Source organism: Leucoraja erinacea, chromosome 2 (assembly GCF_028641065.1).
Source record: "Leucoraja erinacea ecotype New England chromosome 2, Leri_hhj_1, whole genome shotgun sequence".
Taxonomy (NCBI): domain Eukaryota; kingdom Metazoa; phylum Chordata; class Chondrichthyes; order Rajiformes; family Rajidae; genus Leucoraja; species Leucoraja erinaceus.
Window position 1 is genome coordinate 4,848,397 of NC_073378.1, and position 21,088 is coordinate 4,869,484.

General features: G+C 47.4%; 1 protein-coding gene across 1 annotated transcript in view; it reads left to right on the top strand.

Moving 5' to 3' along the window:
• Window positions 1–3,690: 3,690 nt before the first annotated feature.
• capn7 (calpain 7) overlaps window positions 3,691–21,088 on the top strand; it is a 70,839-nt gene continuing 53,441 nt past the window's right edge. Inside the window, exons 1-4 of the mRNA XM_055651040.1 lie at window positions 3,691–3,846; window positions 11,351–11,459; window positions 12,929–13,092; window positions 13,227–13,294. Of these exons, the coding sequence (XP_055507015.1) occupies window positions 3,745–3,846; window positions 11,351–11,459; window positions 12,929–13,092; window positions 13,227–13,294 (443 nt within the window). The 5' untranslated portion in view covers window positions 3,691–3,744. The remainder of the gene's footprint in view (window positions 3,847–11,350; window positions 11,460–12,928; window positions 13,093–13,226; window positions 13,295–21,088) is intronic.

Consider the following 21,088-nt stretch of genomic DNA (forward strand, 5'->3'; position numbering starts at 1 on the left):
ACCTTATCAAATGCTTTCTGAAAGTCCAGGTACACTACATCCACTGGCTCTCCCTTGTCCATAATCCTAGTTACATCTTCAAAAAATTCCAGAAGATTAGTCAAGCACGATTTCCGCTTCGTAAAACCATGCTGACTCGGACCGATCCTGTTACTGCTATCCAAATGTTCGGCTATCTCATCTTTTTACACGCAGAGAGTGGTGAATCTCTGGAACTCTCTGCCACAGAGGGTAGTTGAGGCCACTTCATTGGCTATATTTAAGAGGGAGTTAGATGTGGCCCTTGTGGCTAAGGGGATCAGGGGGTATGGAGAGAAGGCAGGTACGGGATACTGAGTTGGATGATCAGCCATGATCATATTGAATGGCGGTGCAGGCTCGAAGGGCCGAATGGCCTACTCCTGCACCTAATTTCTATGTTTATATGTTTCTATGTTTATAATTGACTCCAGCATCTTCCCCACCACCGATGTCAGGCTAACCGGTCTACAATTCCCCGTTTTCTCTCTCCCGCCTTTCTTAAAAAGTGGGATAACATTAGCTACCCTCCAATCCACAGGAACTGATCCCGAGTCTATAGAACATTGGAAAATTATCACCAATGCATCTACAATTGTAGAGCCACTTCCTTAAGTACCCTGGGATGCAGACCACCAGGCCCTGGGGATTTATCAACCTTCAGTCCCATCAGTCGACCCAACACCATTTCCTGCCTAATGTGGATTTCCTTCAGTTCCTCCGTCACCCCAGATCCTCTGGCCACTACTATATCAGGAAGATTGTTTGTGTCCTCCTTAGTGAAGACGGATCCAATGTACCTGTTCAACTCATCTGCCATTTCCTTGTTCCCCATAATAAATTCGCCTTTTTCGGTCTTCAAGGGTCCAATTTTGGTCTTAACTAATTTTTTCCTCTTCACATACCTAAAGAAGATTTTACTATCCTCCTTTATATTCTTGGCTAGCTTACCTTCGTACCTCATCTTTTCTCCCCGTATTGTCTTTTTGGTTATCTTCTGTTGTTCTTTAAACATTACCCAATCCTCTTGCTTCCCGCTCATCTTTGCTACGTTGTACAGGGTACTTCTATGCTTTAATTTTTATACTGTCCCTGACGTCCCTTGTCAGCCATGGTCGTCCCTTTCTCCCCTTGGAATCTTTCTTCCTCGTAGGAATGAACTGATCCTGCACCTTCTGTATTATTCCTAGAAACACCTGCCATTTTTGTTCCACTGTCATCCCTGCTAGTGTATCATTCCAGTCAACTTTGGCCAGCTCCTCCCTTATGGCCCCATAGTCCCCTTTACTCAACTGCAACACTAACACCTCTGATCTACTCTTCTCCCTCTACAATTGTAGATTAAACCTGACCATGTTATGGTCACTGCCTCCTAATGGCTCATTAACCTCGAGGTCTTTTTATCAAATCCGGTTCATTACATAACACTAAATCCAGAATTGCCTTCTCCCTGGTAGGCTGTTCAAAGAATCCATCACAAACACACTCTACAAAGTCCCTTTCTTGAGGTCCAGTACCAACCTGATTTTCCCAGTCAACCTGCATGTTGAAATCTCCCATAACAACCACAGTATTACTTTTGCTGCATGCCAATTTTAATTCCTGATTCAACTTGCGCCTTATGTCCAGGCTACTGTTTGGGGGCCTGTAGATTAGTCCCATTAGGGTGTTTTTACCCTTACAATCCCTTAGTTCCATCCATACTGACTCCACATCTCCTGTTTCAATGTCACCCCTTGCAAGGGACAGAAAGATTAGTGGGAGAACTGGGAAGGGGAACGGGATGGAGAGAGAAGTTAGAAAAGTCATTGGTTATACCGCTGGGGTGTAAACTACCCAAGCGAAATATGAGGTGCTGTTCCTCCAATTTGCGCTGGGCCTCACTCGGACAATGCAGGAAGCCACTGACAGAAAGGTCAGATTGGGAATGGGAGGGGTTGAAGAGCTGAGCCACTGGGAGATCAGGTAGGTTAAGACAGACTGAGCTGAGGTGTTCAGTGAACAATCGCTGAACCTGCGCTTGTTCTCGCCGATGTAGAGAAGTTGACACCTGGAACAGCGGATAAAGTAGATGAGGTCGGAGGAGATGCAAGTGAACCTCTGCCTCACCTGAAAAGACTGTTTGCGTCCTTGGATGGTGTTGAGGGGGGAGGTAAAGGGACAAGTGTTGCATCTCCTGCGGCTGCAGGGGTAAGTACCTGGGGAGGAGGTGGTTTGGGTGGGAAGGGACTTCAACTTCAGCACTTCAACTCCCCCTCCCATTCCCAATCTGACCTTTCTGTCCTGGGCCTCCTCCATTGTCAGAGTGAGGCTCAGCGCAAATTGGAGGAACAGCACCTCATATTTCATTTGGGTAGTTTACATTCCAGCGGTATGAACATTGACTTTTCTAACTTCAGATAACCCTTGCTTTCTCTCTCCATTCCCATCCCAGTTCTCCCATTAGTCTTACTGTCTCTGACTACATTCTATCCCTGTCTCACCCACTCACCTGACATCTGACTATCCCTGTCTCACCCACTCACCTGAAGAAGGGTCTCCACCCGAAACGTCTTATAGAAACATATAAAAAATATAAAATTATAAAAGGACTGAACAAGCTAGATGCAGGAAAAATGTTCCCAATGTTGGGCGAGTCCAGAACCAGGGGCCACATTCTTGGAATAAAGGGGAGGTCATTTAAGACTAAGATGAGAAAACACTTTTTCACCCAGAGAGTTGTGAATGTATGGAATTCCCTGCCACAGAGGGCAGTGGAGGCCAAATCACTGGATGGATTTAAGAGAGTTAGATAGAGCTCTAGGGGCTAGAGGAGTTAAGGGATATGGGGAGAAGGCAGGCACGGGTTATTGATTGGGGACGATCAGCCATGATCACATTGAATGGTGGTGCTGGCTCGAAGGGCCGAATGGCCTCCTCCTGCACCTATTTTCTACGTTTCTATGTCACCCATTCCTTCTCTCCAGAGCTGCCCGTCCCGCCGAGTTACTCCAGCACTTTGTGTCTACCTTCGATTTAAACCAGCATCTGCAGTTCTTTCTTACACATTTGGCAATGGTGGCTGTGCCATGCAATCAGAGTTCATGCGCATTCATTTACTGACATCCACAACAAGACCATCTAACCAAGGGATAGGCACAACATGCTGGAGTAACTCAGTGGGACAGGCAGCGTGTCTGGGGCAAATAAAAAAGGAATGGGAGATGTTTAGACGACGATCCTTCTTCAGACTGAAAAGGCTCGAAGGGGCGAATGGCCCACTCCTGCACCTAGTTTCTATGTTTCTATGCAAGTCAGGAGAGAGGGAAACGAGAGATATATATAGAGAGAGATATATAGAGATAGAGAGATATATAGAGAGAGATATATATAGAGAGAGATATATATATAGAGAGAGAGATATATATAGAGAGAGAGAGATATATAGAGAGAGAGATATAGAGAGAGAGAGATATAGAGAGATATATATATATATATAGAGAGAGAGAGAGATATATATAGAGAGAGAGAGAGATATATATATAGAGAGAGAGAGAGAGAGATATAGAGAGAGAGATATAGAGTTTAACGATGATGTGGAGACGGCAGAGCAACACATTAATGGCGGGTGTGTGCAAAGTGGCGGTTGGTCCCACCGGAAGCGGAAGTGGAAGTGGATGGTGCAGGCCGGATGCGGAAGTGACGGTGCGGGTTGCCGGTGGAGGAGGAGGCGGGCGTGTCTGCACCATGGACGCCAACGCCTTGGAGCAGGACGCCGTCAAGTTCGCCCAGATGGCGGTGAGGAACGACCAGAACGGCCGCTTCACCGAGGCCGTCTTCTACTACAAGGTGAGCTGGGGTCACCCTGTCTGTGGGTGGAGTTGGCGGCCGGGCCGGGCCGGGCCGGGCGGGGCATTGGGCCCCGACACCAGCGCCGCACTGTCATGTCCCCACCCCGGGGATGTCTGTCTGTCTCCGAGCAGCCTCTTGCCTCTTGCCGCTTTGCTGCCGCCTGCTCCAGCCCACAGCCCACAGTCCGCCAGCCGTCCGTCCGTCCGTCGCTGCAGCAACACCGCTACAGCTGATGATGCATCATGTCAGTGCAACACCCCCTGATCAGTCTGAAGAAGGGTTTCGGCCCGAAACGTTGCCTATTTCCTTCGCTCCATAGATGCTGCTGCACCCGCTGAGTTTCTCCAGCTTTTCTGTGTAACCCCCTGATCAAAGGTTCCTCAACCATTTATTTCCCTCTGCACAAATGTCGTCTTCATCTCCTGGGCGTTCCCAGCCTCCACTGGTTTCATTTCGCATTTTCAGTTTCTGCATCCTGATACCTTTCATTTTTTTTGCATTGTATTGTATTCAATTTATTGTCATTATCTGAGGAAGGGTTAGCTAGGAGTCTTGTTGTGCGTGGCCCCTTGGGGCAAGAGTGACCATAATATGGTTGCGTTCTTCATTAGGATCGAGAGTGACATTGTTAATTCAGAAACAATGGTTCTATCTCTTAAACTATTTCTGAGCTCACTTGCGCAGATGATCAAGATCACATTGTAATTCTTGATAATCATATTCAGTGTCTGCAATGCCACTTATTTTTGTGTTGTCTGCCATCTTGCTATTCATGCCTTGAACATTTCCATCCAAATGCCAAACAACAATGGGTGCAGCACCGATCCCTGAGGCACTCCACTAGTCCGAGAAACAACCATCCACCACCACCCTCTGCTTCATGTCATGAAGCCAATTCTGTATGTGTTAGCTAGCTCTCCGTGGATCACATGTGATCTAACCATCCAGCGCAGCCTGCCATGCAGATCCTTATCAAAGGCCTTGCTGAAGTTCATAAAAACGAAGGCCCTGCCCTCGTCAACAGTTTTGGTTACTTCTTCCAAAGACTCGTATCAAAGTCATGAGATGTGATCACCTACTCACTAAACCATCCAGTCTTTCCAAATCAATGTCCGTTTGCATGCTCTGTATCCACTCCGGTAACTTGCCTACCACTGATGTTGGGCTCAATGGTCTATAGTTCCCAGGTTTTCTTTAAGCCCTTCTTAAATAGAGGCACACATTAGTAACCCTCTGTCTTTCGGCACCTCACCAAGTCTAATGATAATTTGTACATCTCAGCAATTACTTTTCTAACTTTCCACAGAAACCTTGTATACATCTGTTCAAGCTGGATATGTATCTGCCTTCTAATGTCTTAGGACCAGCACCCGTTAATTGTAATACATGCCATCCTCCAAACTCTCCCAAGTTCCGTTATCTTCATGTTTCTCCACAGTAAAGACAGATGAGAAATAGTTATTGAGGACCCTGCCCATTCCATGGCTTCACATATAGTTGACTAAAACTATGACTTTAGAGTATGACTGTTGATGACCTCTGCACACAGATTTAGTTTTTATTATTATTAACTGATATTATTATCAGTGCGAACTCCATCATCAAGTTCGCTGACAACATCACTGTTGTGGGACGTATCATTGATGGGGATGAGTCAGAGTATAGAAGAGAGAACTGTCCATATGGTGCCAGCGCAATAACCTGGCCCTCAACACCACCAAAACCAAGGAACTGATTGTGGACTTGGGAAGGAGTAGGAGGGGGACCCACAGCCCCATTTATATCAACGGGTCGATGGTTGAAAGGGTCAAGAGCTTCAAATTCCTGGGTGTGCACATCTCTGAAGATCTTTCCAGGTCCGAGAACACTAATGCAATTATCAAGAAAGCTCATCAGCACCTCTACTTCCTGAGAAGATTATGGAGAGTCGGTTTGTCAAGGAGGACTCGCTCTAACTTTTACAGGTGCACAGTACAGAGCATGCTGACCGGTTGCATCGTGGCTTCCTTCGGCAAGTTGAGCGCCCTGGAGAGGAAAAGACTACAAAAAGTAGTAAACACTGCCCAGTCCATCATCGGCTCTGACCTTCCTTCCATTGAGGGGATTTATCGCAGTCGCTGCCTCAAAAAGGCTGGCAATATCATCAAAGACCCACACCATCCTGGCCACACACTCATCTCCCTGCTACCTTCAGGTAGAAGGTACAGGAGCTTGAAGACTGCAACAACCAGGTTCAGGAATAGCTACTTCCCCACAGCCATCAGGCTATTAAACCTGGCTCGGACAAAACTCTGATTATTAATAACCCATTATCTGTTATTTGCACTTTATCAGTTTATTTATTCATGTGTGTATATATTTATATTATGGTATATTGACACACTTATCTGTTTTGTAGTAAATGTCTACTATGTTCAGTGTGCTGAAGCAAAGCAAGAATTTAATTGTCCTATACAGGGACACATGACAATAAACTCACTTGACTTGACTTGACTTGACTATTATTGCATATTTTCCGATATACAGAGAAAAGCTTTTTTGTTGCACGCTATCCAGTCAGCAAAAACACTATATATGGTTACAATCAGCTGTCCATATTGTACAGATACAGGATGATGGGAATAACAGTGGAAGATAAAGTCCATAGATGATATTCAGATTAATACGTTTTAGACAAATATTCTACTTGGTTTTGTTTATTGTCACGAATCATGTAATACATGATTACAATTGAGCCATTTACAGTGCATAAATACGTGATGTGCTGGTGTAGTTGTCAAGATTAAAAGGACAAAGATTTAAGGTGATTGGGGGAAATAGCGAAAGATGATGGAATTGTAATAAAAATAAGATGTGATTAAAAAAGGAACTGCAAATGCTGTTTTATACCAGTCAGATGATGGGCCTTAAATGTCACCTATACATTTTCTCCAGAGAAGCTGCCTGACCCACTGAGTTATTTCAGCATTATGTCCATGTTTGTGATAGAATTTTATTTGTACACTGAATAATTAACATCTGGAATGTGTGTTCAGGCCCATACGTAGCTTTTCAAAACGGGGGGTGGCATAACAGGATTTGCGGAACCAGGGTTGGTTTACAGGGCAAGGCCAACAAATGCCCTTGCATTAGTAGAAGTAGTGGTAAATGGCAATATACATTCAGGAGCACCTGTTCCGTTGTTTTGCACAATCCGCAGGCATTGCCACTTTCATTTTACTGCACATCTTGTATGTGTATGTGACAAATAGACTTGACTTACCTTGACTTGACGACAAGTGATTTCCTGTTCACAAACAAGGCACAAGATAGGCAAAAGACGCCATCCACATGATCACTATATACAAGCCAGGGGTATGCTCGAAACCAGTCAGGGTTAAATCTTCGCCAGCATCCATTCTTATAGAAGGCACAATATTTGTATGTTGGACCCAGTTTAAAGTGATTCTGTATGAGGTACAGCTTCTGAGCATCTGAGAGGTTGGCAATAGCTTTAGCAGCTTCTTCATTGGATGTGGTAGAATTAAGAAGAACTAGACCCAGTGCAGACCCGTTGGGTCTGTTCCCCCAACGTGCGGTTGTGGGGGGGGCATCATGCGGCGTCACACACATTAACCACCCCCACACACTACCTACCCCCCTTGTCAATATATTAATGTTATTAATTTGCTCCTATTACCCCATAACTGCCCTATCTACTGACGCATAGCCCCCAACTCACAGGCGTGTCTAGGGAGGGGGGGGGGGGGGCAGAGAGAGAAGGGGGGGGAGAGGGGGAGAGAGAGAGGTTGGGGGGGGAGAGAGAGAGGTGGGGAGAGAGAGAGAGAGGTGGGGGGGGGAGAGAGGGGGGGTCACAAGTTTTTTAACAAAGGACTTGCGACTGGCAGCGCGTTGGGTTTGCAGCGGGAGGGAGGGAGGGGCAGCCATGTTCCACCATCGGGCGGGGGATACGGAAAGGATTCAGAAGCAGGTGGCCTCCGGTGTCCAGCTGTAACCTGCTGTGACCTCCCGATCTGCAGGGCAGTTGGAGCGGGCGGGCGTGGGAGTCTGGCTGCGGGAGGCGTGGCACGAACGTACTGGGGCGGGGCCAGGTGGGCCTCGATTGGTGGGCATGTGGGTCAGTAAAACACCGAGTCCAGCACTGGATCAACTAAAGGGCCTGTCGCACTGTGGGGACCTAATTTGCGAGTTTAGAAGAGTTTGCACTCGACTCAAACTCGCAGCATGGTCGACACATGGTCCTTGGAGGTCTATGTAACTCTCCTTCATGCTCGAGAGAAGTTCGAGCAAGAATTTCATTGTCCTATCTGGGACACATGACAATAAACTCTCTTGAATCTTGATTAAATTATAGCTATTGACAGTTCCCGAACCCAATCACAAAATTCACCATTACATTGTTTCTACAGAAAGTTCTAGCAGGAAGACAGTTTACAAAAGAATAGAAACATTTCTCCAGGTAGTATAAACAATTTGAACAAGGCTTCACACTTCACAAGATAACAGCACAAACTCTGCAACATAATTAACAGTACTTTACAACACCCCCCTATCTGACCAATGCTAATCATGCAAATGCAACACCTTAGCTTTTCTACAAAACCCTCATACATATAAACACAAGGAACAACATTTGGACCTCGCCTTATCCTCAACTTCCATCTAGGGTCCAGACTCCTTGGAGCGTGACTCACAGCTTGTAACCTTTCACAGAAAGTGGACAAACAGGCTTTGCAAATACAGAGATTCTCCATTTTGTGACATTTTATTTGGCCAATATTATCATTAACAGGAATTAAGACATTACATGTATTCAAAAAATATTTTACTGATAGGCTGCATATATGTGAAGTTTTCACAATTCTTGTAAGAATTGGGGGCGCTGTCCTGTGCACGGCTGCCCTGCCAGCAGTTGTCTGTCTTTTCACCGTTTTATTTTTATTTTAGTTAGTGAAAGTGTTTTGTTTGGAGTTCTAGACTTTTTTTGTGGGGGGGGGGGGGGGGGGGGGGGGAAGGGGACCCTACTTGGTCGGAGAGGCAGCTTTTCTCCGGGCTGCAGCTTCGTCCCATCCTCCCAGCCTACCAGCGGGCCTGGAGCGGCGTTTCCTGTCGCGGACCGCCCAGAACCTCGGCTTTGGCGGCGGCACAGCGCTGGAGCGCTATCACGGAGTGGGCGATGACTTGCCTGGGTCGCGGCGCTGGAGCTCCGGTGAGCTGATACCGCCGGGTAAAACATCGCAGAGCTGCGGGACTGTGGAGCGGCCAGCTGCAGGCGGCGGCGCCGAACTTTACACCGGGAGCCTGGGATCTCGCGACGGGATCGCCAGTTGTGGAGCTCCAACGGGCGCGGCCTTGTCGGCTTCGGAAGCCGCGGCCTCCAGTACGGAGGCGGCCGTTCCAGGGTTCCCATGCCGCAGGGAGGACTCTCCCGAAGCCGGAGCAACACCACCCGGCAAGAACGGCCAGGAACATCGGGCCTCCGTAGAGGCAACTGTGGAGGCCTCAATAGGCCCGACTATGGGTGAACTGGGGTTGGGGACTGGACTTTGTGCCTTCCCTCATGGTGGGAGCCATTGTGGGGGGATGTTCTTTGTGTTTAAGACTCTTATTGGTGCTATGTCTGTATTTTTTTGTGTGCTGCAAAATGGCAAAAAGCATTTCACTTCATTACTCCTCGGTGTATGTGAATGTGATCAATAAAATACCTTTGAAGAACCCATGATATAGATTCATAAAACGTTTGTTTTTTACTGCAACAAGGAGATCTTCCAACTCCACCTTCTGCCTAGCTCATCAACAGACTGTGTTTAAGAAGGAACTGCAGATGCTGGAGAATCGAAGGTTACACAAAAAAGCTGGAGAAACTCAGCGGGTGCAGCAGCATCTATGGAGCGAAGGAAATAGGCAACGTTTCGGGCCGAAACCCTTCTTCAGACATCAACAGACTGCTGCATTACTGCAGACAGATCCATGATGACCATGAAAACATGCAGATTTTTGTAATATTCAAATTATATTAAAAATATGCTGCAAAAAGAGACAAACTTTGGAAATCATATTTTTCAGTATTGTTATCAAGGCAAAGAAAGTAGTTCCAATTGTTTGATATTATTTGATATTATTCATGAGGAAAAAATATAATAGCTCTAAAACCTACCTCAATTTTACAATCTCATTAAAGATATTCCCCCTTTTCCCTCTCCCTTCCCTCATCTCTCTCTCCCCCTTCCCTTCCCCTCGATCTCTCTCCCTCTCCCCCCTCTCACATCCCCCCCCATCTTTCTGGCGGGGGGGGCGAAGATGAAGCTGGTGGGGGTGGCGTGGATTAGCGGGGTTGGCGTGGATCAGCGGGGGGCGGCGGGGTGGCGTGTTTCAGCGGGGGTCGGCGGGGTGGCGTGTTTCAGCGGGAGTGGCGTGGTTCAGCGGGGGTGGCATGGATCAGCGGGGTGGCGGGGTTCAGCGGGGGTGGTGTAGGCAAGCTGGGGTGGCGTGGGCGGAAGATGGCCCCGCCGTAGCGGCGTCTGGTGTTGGGGTTACAGCCACTCCCGCCCGGCGACGAGAGGACGGTCTCCTGGTCGCCAGGCTGGCCGATGGCGAGTATGAGACGCCGCGGATGGAAACGCTGGACCGGGCGGGCAGACACCCACCCCCCTTCCGCTACTTACCTGGAATAGACGCGAGGCATCAAGCTCAATGGGTGAAGCACAAATTGGAATCTGATCCTGCCCGGGACCACTGCGTGCGCGCACGGATAGAGGCGCCATTTTGCGTCGCTTCCCCAACTGCGCAGGCGCGGATGGGCACATTTGTTGCTCCCCCAGCGGCCGGAGCCAGAATTTTTGGGCAATTTCCCACAAAGTGGAAACGCTGATTGTGCTCCGATTTTAAAAAAAGGGGGGTGCGGTCACACTCAGCGCCATGGTGCTTTATTGTGATTTTTAAAAGGAAATTGGATTAATACAGGAAAGCAAAGCCTGAGTATTGGAAGGAAAAACTGGGGAGTGGGGCAAACGACATTGTTTTACAGAGTGCTGGGCAAGATTAGTCAGGCCAAATGTTCTCTGATGGAATCGGGGGGATGCTTTGAAGATGGGCTTGGTGTTGGAGAAAATATGTGATCAGTAATATTGGTATTAGATAAGTTACCAAGAACTCATTTCTAGAGAAGGAGTGGAATCTATTTTAGAGAACTGTTTGTGGCCAATTTTTGTGCAGTACTTGGATGATCAGATGGCATCATGTAAAGAAGATTCGAACCCTTCACCTTGGGTCTTGCCCTCATCCAGCATCACTGAAAACAGACTATTTGATTCCTACCTCATTGCAGATGATGGAGTCTTGCTCTGCAGAATTTGTCGACTACATTTCTGTGCATTTCAACCATTCTTCATTTCAAAGCATTCGAGACATCCTGAGGTTGTGCAAGGCACTACAAACGTACAAGCCATTTCCTTCCCTTTGAAAATCTGTCCACCACTAAAACTGGTTATTTGTTTTTTAGGAAGCTGCTCAAGCATTGATATGTGCTACTGTAGCTGGATCAAAATTGGATGCTATACAGGAGAAAATAAGTGAATATCTGGACCGAGTACAGGCTCTTTACTCTGCAGGTTTGTGTGATTTATGTTGGGAATAGCTGTAATTGTAGCTGTAATTGTAATTGTAGCTATAATCTTCTGAAGAAATGTAGAAACCAGGAACTGCAGATTCTGCCTTACAAAAAAAAAACTAAGTACTGGAGTAACAGTGTCTGGAAAGGATGCATAGGCAACGTTTTGGGTCGGCACACTTCTTCAAAATATAGGGTGGGGGGGAGAAAGCTGGAAAGTCAGCCAATGGAGTTGGTAGGATTGCAGTGGACATCAATCAATGGTCTATCAACTGTGATGGAGCCAGAGAGATCAAGATAGGGGAGAGGGGTCAGAGTTAGTCCAAGTGAATTCGAGTGCAGGGTTGAAGTTAGTGATAAAGTTCATGTCATCAACCCATCGACTCCCACAGTTATCTGGACTACAGTTACCCTCGCCCTGCCTCTTGCAAAAATGCTTCTTCTCGCCCTCACTATTTTCTGCCTTCTGCAAAGACCGCTCCCTCTTTAGAGGTGAGACAGTGGTTCACGTAACCTCACCGAGTGCATCTGCTGTTCCTGACGTGGCCTCCTGTACATTGGCAAGATCAAGCATAGACTTGGTGATTGTTTCACTGAACACTTGCACTTGTACCAAACACTTGCACAAACCAACGGCATGAACATTGAATTCTCCAATATTAGTCAACTACAAACCCCTCTCCTCCCTTCTTCCCCATATACCGCTTTCTTCCCCTCCCTTTTCACTTACATTCCTTCCTCTAGCTTCACAATCAGCAGCTCTTCGATCCTTTTGCCTCATACCTTCTGACTTTTAATTTTTCGACTTTGTCCAACCCCAACCATCTGCCTGTCAAAAACCCTCCATTAACGTATCATTCTATTACATGCCAGACTTTGTCCTGCCCCCTACCCCTTCAGCTTCTGCCTGCCTGGCAACCCCCCCAGCCCCCCCCCCCCCCCCCCCCCCCCCCCCCAACCTACAATCCATCTGAGGAAGGGTCCAGACCTAAAATGTCACCCATAGGACAAGAGGACATGACTTCAGAATTAAGGGACATAAGTTTAGGGGTAACATGAGCGGGAACTTCTTTACTCGGAGAGTGGTAGCAATGTGGAATGAGCTTCCAGTGGAAGTGGTGGAGGCAGGTTCATTGGTATCATTTAAAAATAAATTGGATAGGCATATGGATGAGAAGGGAATGGAGGGTTATGGTATGAGTGCAGGCAGGTGGGACTAAGGGAAAAAAAGTTGTTCGGCACGGACTTGTAGGGCCGAGATGGCCTGTTTCCGTGCTGTAATTGTTATATGGTTATACATGTTCTCCAGAGATACTGCCTGACACGCAGCGTTACTCAAGCACTTTATTTTTTTTAAGTCAGGTGCACATTTCTAATCATCTACATTTATTTCTTATTTTTTAATGTACAAATTTTAAAAGTTGAAAATAACTCAGTTATAACAGGTGATGAATTTACATGTATGTTCAGTTCAAACACAGAACAGCAAAGGAGTCCCACTGAAGACAAAGCAGCAGATGGATCTGGAACGTGCTAACTTCCTGGTCACGCAAGCGTTTGAAGAAGACGAGAAGGACAATGCTGACGAGGCTGTAGAACTGTACACTGAAGCTGTTGAATTATGTTTACAAACAGTGAGTAAACCATCGGATCATCAAATAAATTACTGTGGAATGAAGTCCAGCCTATAAACTTGTTTGTGATTGACCAGATTATTTGATTGAATAAATGTGCAGAAACATGATTAAGCACTAATTTTTCACCCTAGGCAAATGAAACTTCTGATCAAGCACTGCAGGCTAATTTAAAACAGTTAGCAAGACAAGCACTTGACAGGTGAGTCAATTACTGTCTGCTGGCAGAGCCATATTTGAAATGTTGTAAATGTTGTTTGCGGAGAGTTTTTTTTTTACACAGAGGGTGTTGAGTGCCTTGAATGTGCTGCTGGGGGTGACAGTTGAGCAGATATGTTAGTGGTAATGAAAGGACTTGGATAGGCATATGGATATGGAGGGAAGGTACATAAAAAAGCTGGAGAAACTCAGCGAGTGCAGCAGCATCTATGGAGCGAAGGAAATCGGCGACGTTTCGGGCTGAAACCCTTCTTCAGACTGATCGGGTGTGGGGGGGCGGGGAGAAGAAAGGAAAAAAGGAGGAGCCCGAAGGCTGGGGGATGGGAGGAGACAGCAGGAGGGCTGAGGAAGGGGAGGAGACAGCAAGGACTAACAAAATTGGGAGAATTCAATGTTCATGCCCTCAGGATGCAGACTCCCCAAGCGGAATATGAGGTGCTGTTCCTCCAATTTCCGGTGTTGCTCGCTCTGGCCATGAAGGAGACCCAGGACAGAGAGGTCGGATTCGGGAGGGGGAGTCTGCATCCTGGGGTATGTGCTGAGCCACCGGGAGGTCAGGTTGGTTATTGCGGACCAAGCGGAGGTGTTCGGCGAAACGATCGCCCAACCTCCGTTTTGTCTCACCGATATAGATCTGCTGACATCTAGAGCAGCGGATGCAATAAATGAGGTTGGAGGAGATGCAGGTGAACCTCTGTCGCACCTGGAACGACTGCTTGGGTCTTTGAATGGAGTCGAGGGGGAAGGTAAAGGGACAAGTGTTGCATCTCCTGCGGTTGCAAGGGAGAGTGCCCGGGGAGGGGGTGGTACGGGAGGGAAGGGAAGAATTGACAAGGGAGTTATGGAGGGAGCGGTTTTTTGTGTACCTTCCATATTGAGGTGTTATTTGATTCTGAATTGGCTGTATTCTGGAACAAAAAACAAGCTGCTGGAGAAACTCCACGGATTTGAAAGCATATAAGGCGGATAAGAGACAGTTGACGTTTTGGGTTGAGACCGTGCAGGACGACCGAGGGGAAGGGAGCTCTTGGCATGCGTTGTGCAGCCCTGCTGGACTGGGCCCGGCCACCGGCACGGAGCCCATTGTCATGGTAACTAACGACATTCTAAAATGTTTGCTCTGGTCTGTCATTTAATTCACATGCTTACTTAGACTTAGACTTAGATCCTTTATTTGTCATTCAGACCTTTCAGTCTGATAGAAATGTCGTTGCCTGCAGCCATAATATATATAACATATAATAATAAACAACAAAACACACAATAAACACATTGAGTTAACCACAAGTGAGTTCACCAGGCACCTCCTCACTGTGATGGCGGCAAAAATCTTAGGGGTACTGTCTCTTCCCTCCTCATTCTTCCTCTGCGCTGAGGCAATATGTTGTTACCCTCCCGGGCGATGGTAAGTCAGTCCCGCGGCTCACCGAGCTCCACGAACGGGCCGGTTCAAGCTCCGTGGCCCAGCGTGGTCGAAGCTGCCGCCCTCCAGTCCAGCGGACGCAGCTGTTTCCGCAGGAGCTCCGGAAAACAGGCACCAGCCTGTGACCTGCGAGCTCCCGACGATGTCGTCCACTGGCCCGCGGCCGAGCCCTGGATTCAGGTTGCCGCCGCCTCAACTACCGGAGCACCGTCTCAACCCCGCGCCGGGCCGGCTCAATAATGTTTAATTATTTATTATTAATGTTTTATGTTTCATTCCTAACTGTCACTGGATGTCATGCGGTCACTTGCGGGCAAATTCCTTGTATGTGAATACTTGGCCAATAAACGTATTCATTCGTTCATCACGTGCTACTATGAGTCAGAAAGGTCAGAGGACACGTTGCCAGGGTGTAAAAGAATGATGGATGAATAAACCAAAGTGTTTATGTTCAGTGTCCTTGAAGTGTGTTTATTACAGTCGGGCCCAGGCATCTGACATTGGCGACAATGATTAACTGGTGATTGTTTAGTTAAACTTTTGAAGCACATATGGTGTTCAAGACTGTCTTATGAAGAAAGACTGGATAGACTTGGTTTATACTCTCTAGAATTTAGAAGATTGAGAGGGGATCTTGTAGAAACTTACAAAATTCTTAAGGGGTTGGACAGGCTAGATGCAGGAAGATTGTTCCCGATGTTAGGGAAGTCCAGGACAAGGGGGGTCACAGCTTAAGGATAAAGGGGAAATCCTTTAAAACCGAGATGAGAAGAACTTTTTTCACACAGAGAGTGGTGAATCTCTGGAACTCTCTGCCACAGAGGGTAGTTGAGGCCAGTTCATTGGCTATATTTAAGAGGGAGTTAGATGTGGCCCTTGTGGCTAAGGGGATCAGAGGGTATGGAGAGAAGGCAGGTACGGGATACTGAGTTGGATGATCAGCCATGATCATATTGAATGGCGGTGCAGGCTCGAAGGGCCGAATGGCCTACTCCTGCACCTAATTTCTATGTTTCTATGTTTCAATAAAGCAGGTGGAATTAGATGTTTAAATGCATTGTAACTGAATGGGGAGGCGAGTGTGGCGAGTGCAAGGTTTGAGGCATGGCTAGAGGAATTTGACTCCTACGCAGATAGCTAGGTCTGCTTGTTGAAGGATAATGCAGCTCACATGACGAAGAGCATTGTTACAGTACAGTGCTGGAGCTTCTGTTCGGAAGACTTTCAAACTTTCAGAGGCGGGAGTAAAAGCAGATTGTGCAATGGCCATTGCTGCTGTGAAAAAGCATTTTATGGTGCCAACGTGCTACAATGCTCCGTCCCCGGCAACTCTACCCCCAGCTCCGCGATGTGTGTCGGCGGCCACAACGCTCCGGAGTTTACCGCACGGCGACCCGGTAAGGCATTGCCCGCTCCTCGCTGGTATCCCAGCGCTGCGACGCCGCCGACTCCCAACATCGCGGAGCTGGGGCTGCGGGCGGGCGGCGCTGGATTTGGAGTGCCGCGCAGCCAGGGGTAGAGTTGCCGGGGTCGGAGCTCCAACCAGTGCCGCCCGCGGCCGGACGCCCGCAGCCCCCAGCTCCGCAATGTTGGGAGTCGGCAGCCACAGCGCTCCGGAGCTTACTGCACGGCAACCCGGTAAGGCATTGCCCGCTCCCCGCCTCTCCGACCAGGTAGGGGACTAAGAATTAAAGTTTCCCCCTTCAACCCCCCCACCACATAAAATCCCTCCAAACTAACTGACTAAATTTAAGCAATGATTTACAATGATTCCCCGGTCTCCGGGGAGGAGGCAGCCACTCCAGACTTTTCAAGCCGCCCGCGCTACCTACCTAATCTACGCTAAAAATCTTCCATTCCGAAATACGAAAAATTCCGAAATCCGAGAAGTGTCTGGTCCCAAGGCTTTCGGATCAAAGGTTGTGCACCTGTACTATCAACATTTACGTCAAGTTGATGAGTGTTCGAGTGAATATAAACGTGACGAAACAAGGATGGATGCAGGATATGCTTTTAGCAAAAGCATATCCTGTCATTGTTACTATGAATCAGTAACAATAAGCATGCAAAGGTGCTGGTGTGAATTAGAGAATTGGAAGTAGACATTATAGTAGACACGTGACGTGGTAGCAATGTTGTTGTTAAAGACTGTAGGGGATCCGACTCAAGACTATTAAATCAAAGCACGAATCTGAGGAGGAGACTATGTAAAACCAGAATCAAGATGGTGAACTGGTGGAACAGGACATGACAGATCAGAAGCCAGTATCAGCACAGACAGGGGCAGTGGTCAGACCAAAACATCAGAGAACACCACACAAAAGATACGAAGATTATGAGATGTATTGACATGTGAAAATGGCTCGTTATCAATGTAACAAATGCCATATCCTAAATAGTGTTGGAATGGTCAATTTACATTATGATGATGCGGATATCGTTTTTGTTTGATAAGGGAGGGATGTCAAGGTAACTATGGTCATATTTAAATGTATCACATGTTACTACGAATCAGAAAGGTCAGAGTACATATGTTTCCAGGATGTAAAGGAATGGTGAACGAATAAACCAAAGCGTTTATGTTCAGTATCCGTGAAGTGTGTTTAGAAACATAGAAATTAGGTGCAGGAGTAGGCCATTCGGACCTTCGAGCCTGCACCGCCATTCAATATGATCATGGCTGATCATCCAACTCGGTATCCTGTACCTGCCTTCTCTCCATACCCCCTGATCCCATTAGCCACAAGGGCCACATCTAACTCCCTCTTAAATATAGTCAATAAACTGGCCTCAACTGCCTTCTGTGGCAGAGAATTCCACAGATTCACCACTCTCTGTGTGAAAAATGTTTTCCTCATCTCGGTCCTAAAATATTTCCCCCTTATCCTTAAACTGTGACCCCTTGTTCTGGACTTCCCCAACATCGGGAACAATCTTCCTGCATCTAGCCTGTCCAACCCCTTAAGAATTTTGTAACTTTCTATAAGATCCCCCCTCAATCTTCTAAATTCTAGCGAGTACAAACCGAGTCTATCCAGTCTTTCTTCATATGAAAGTCCTGACATCCCAGGAATCAGTCTGGTGAACCTTCTCTGTACTCCCTCTATGGCAAGAATGTCTTTCCTCAGATTAGGAGACCAAAACTGTACACAATACTCCTCAAGTGTGGTCTCACCAAGACCCTGAACAACTGCAATAGAACCTCCCTGCTCCTATACTCAAACCCTTTTTCTATGAATGCTAAAATACCATTCGCCTTCTTCACTGCCTGCTTCACCTGCATGCCTACTTTTAATGACTGGTGTACCATGACACCCAGGTCTCGTTGCATCTCCCCCTTTCCTAATCGGCCACCATTCAGATAATAATCTACTTTCCTGTTTTTGCCACCAAAGTGGATAACCTCACATTTATCCACATTATACTGCATCTGCCATGCATTTGCCCACTCACCCGGCCTATCCAAGTCACCTTGCAGCCTCCTAGCATCCTCCTCACAGCTAACACTGCCCCCCAGCTTCGTGTCATCCGCAAACTTGGAGATGTTGCATTCAATTCCCTCGTCCAAATCATTAATATATATCGTAAATAGCTGGGGTCCCAGAACTGAGCCTTGCGGTACCCCACTAGTCACTGCCTGCCATTGTGAAAAGGACCCGTTCACTCCTACTCTTTGCTTCCTGTCTGCCAGCCAGTTCTCTATCCACATCAATACTGAACCCCCAATACCGTGTGCTTTTAAGTTTGTATACTAATCTCTTATGTGGGACCTTGTCGAAAGCCTTCTGAAAATCCAGATATAACACATCCACTGGTTATCCCTTATCCACTCTACTAGTTACATCCTCGAAAAATTCTACAAGATTCGTCAGACATGATTTACCTTTCATAAATCCATGCTGACTTTGTCCAATGATTTCACCACTTTCCAAATGTGCTGCTATCTCATCTTTAATAACTGATTCTAGCAGTTTCCCCACTACCGACGTTAGACTAACTGGTCTGTAATTCCCTGTTTTCTCTCTCCCTCCCTTTTTAAAAAGTGGTGTTACATTAGCTACCCTCCAATCCTCAGGAACTACTACAGAATCTAAAGAGTTTTGAAAAATTATCACTAATGCATCCACTATTTCTGGGGCTACTTCCTTAAGTACTCTGGGATGCAGCCTATCTGGCCCTGTGGATTTATCGGCCTTTAATCTATTCAATTTACCTAACACCACTTCCCGGCTAACCTGGATTTCACTCAGTTCCTCCAACTCATTTGACCCCCGGTCCCCTGCTACTTCCGGCAGATTATTTATGTCTTCCTTAGTGACATCTGGATCCTGGCGAGGATCTGACACTGATCAGGACTGTGATCGGATGCCGGCACAGCGAGGAGAGATGCCGGCGAGCAGCCTGGTGAGCCTCCTGGCGAGCCACGGCTTGCTGCCGCGGCAATGAGAACTTGCAAGGAGAAATTGCCGCCAAGTTCAGCCACTGCTTGAACTGGAGAGCAGATAGACGGGCCGAGGGCCGGTCAGTGGACCCGTAGCGGGAAGCAGGGCTGGGCCTCGATGATGGACAGGGCCACTGGAGGCCATGCAGCAGCCTGGGGCTCGGCCCGATGAACCAAACGCAGGCCCAGCTCGCTCGAGCCCGGCCCCTGCTCACCCAGAATCAGAAAGGGGTGGAAGGTGATGGTGGCAAACGCTGGACAAAGGGCCCTGTGACACGAACCGGGGGGGGTCATGCCTTCCGCACGCTCTAAGTCGGCTGCGGGAGGCGCCCCTCATCCCCGGGAAACGAAGGTTGAAGAGGGTCAGGCGTGAAGAGGGACGACGGTTCACGCGATGACCAAAATGGAGTAGGAGACGGCTACAACGGGCCATTGTGGCCAACTGCAGCTGGAACTGTAAACTGTCACCTCTTGCATATGGACTCGTTGGGCTGCTCTGTACATATTCTACTAACTGGGGCGATTATGCTTATGTACGGGGTTAGTCTTGCGGATCTGTAAGGAAAAAAATATTTTAATGTATCTGGTTCACGTGACAATAAAGAAACCAGAATGTAAAAGTGAGATGGAAAATATAAAGGGGTGAGGGGGTGGAATGGGGCAATGATTGGTGGATCCATGTGAGGGTGGGTTGGATTGCAGATGGAATTGGAGGGGGAAGGTGGAGATAGCAACTGAAGCTGAAACATTATCAGTGTACACAAGAAAGGGTTGCAGATGATGGAATCTGATAAAACAGGCAGGTGATAACTAGAAACAGTTACTTGGTGGATGCTTGGGATGTGGCTCCAAGTGGATTATGTGTGTGTGATGGAATGAATAAATAAGTTTATTGGCCAAGTATTCACATACGAAGAATTTGCCTTGGTGCTCCGCCCGCATGTGACAACATGATATATACAGTGGCAGTTAGGAATGACACATAAAACATTAATTATTAAACATGTGAATTAAATAAAATACCAGAGCAAAAGGAGGCTACAGATTTTTTGTTTTGAGTAGAGCTACTAGTACTTGTGGGAAAGCTGTTTTCATGTCTGGCTGTGACAGCTTTGACAGTCCGGAGTGGCTTTCCAGAGGGAAGTGATTGAAAGAGTCTGTGGCCAAGGTGAGAGGGGTCAGAGATGATCTTGCCAGCTCGCTTCCTGGCCCTTGCAGTGATGTAAATCACTGTAAAGTTCGTCAGTGGAGGGAAGGTCAATAACCTTCTCAGCTGATCAGACAATTCACTGCATCCTCCAGATGTGGCGCTTGGTGACTGAGCCAAACCAGACCATGATGGAGAAAGTGAGGACAGATGGCCATGTAGAATTGGACCATCATTGCCTGTGGCAGATTGTGCTTCCCCAGCTTCCGCAGGAAGTACATCCTCTGTTGTGCCTTTTTGACTGTGGAGTCGATGGTGGACCCCTATTTAAGCTCCCTGGAGATGATGGTTCCCAGGAACTTAAAAGACTCTACAGATGTGACTGTGGTATTGTTGATTGTGAATAGAGTGAGCTCTCCTAAAGTCTACAATCTATTCCACTGTCTTAAGAGCATTGAGCGCCAGGTTGTTGCGATGGCACCAGGATGTCAGCTGTATCACTTCCTGTCTGTAGGCAGATTCCTCCCCATCCTGGATCAGTCCAATTAGGGTTGTGTCGTCCACAAACTTGAGAAGCTTGACAGAGGAGTCTGTGGAGGTGCAGTCGTTGGTGTAGAGAGAGTAGAGGAGGGGGGAAGAGTACGCAGTCTTGCGGTGCTCCTATGCTGAGGGTTTGCTTTCCGAGATGTGCTTTCCCAGCCACACATGCTGCTTCCTGTCTGTCAGGAAGCTGGTGATCCACTGACAGAGGGGTTCAGGCACAGTC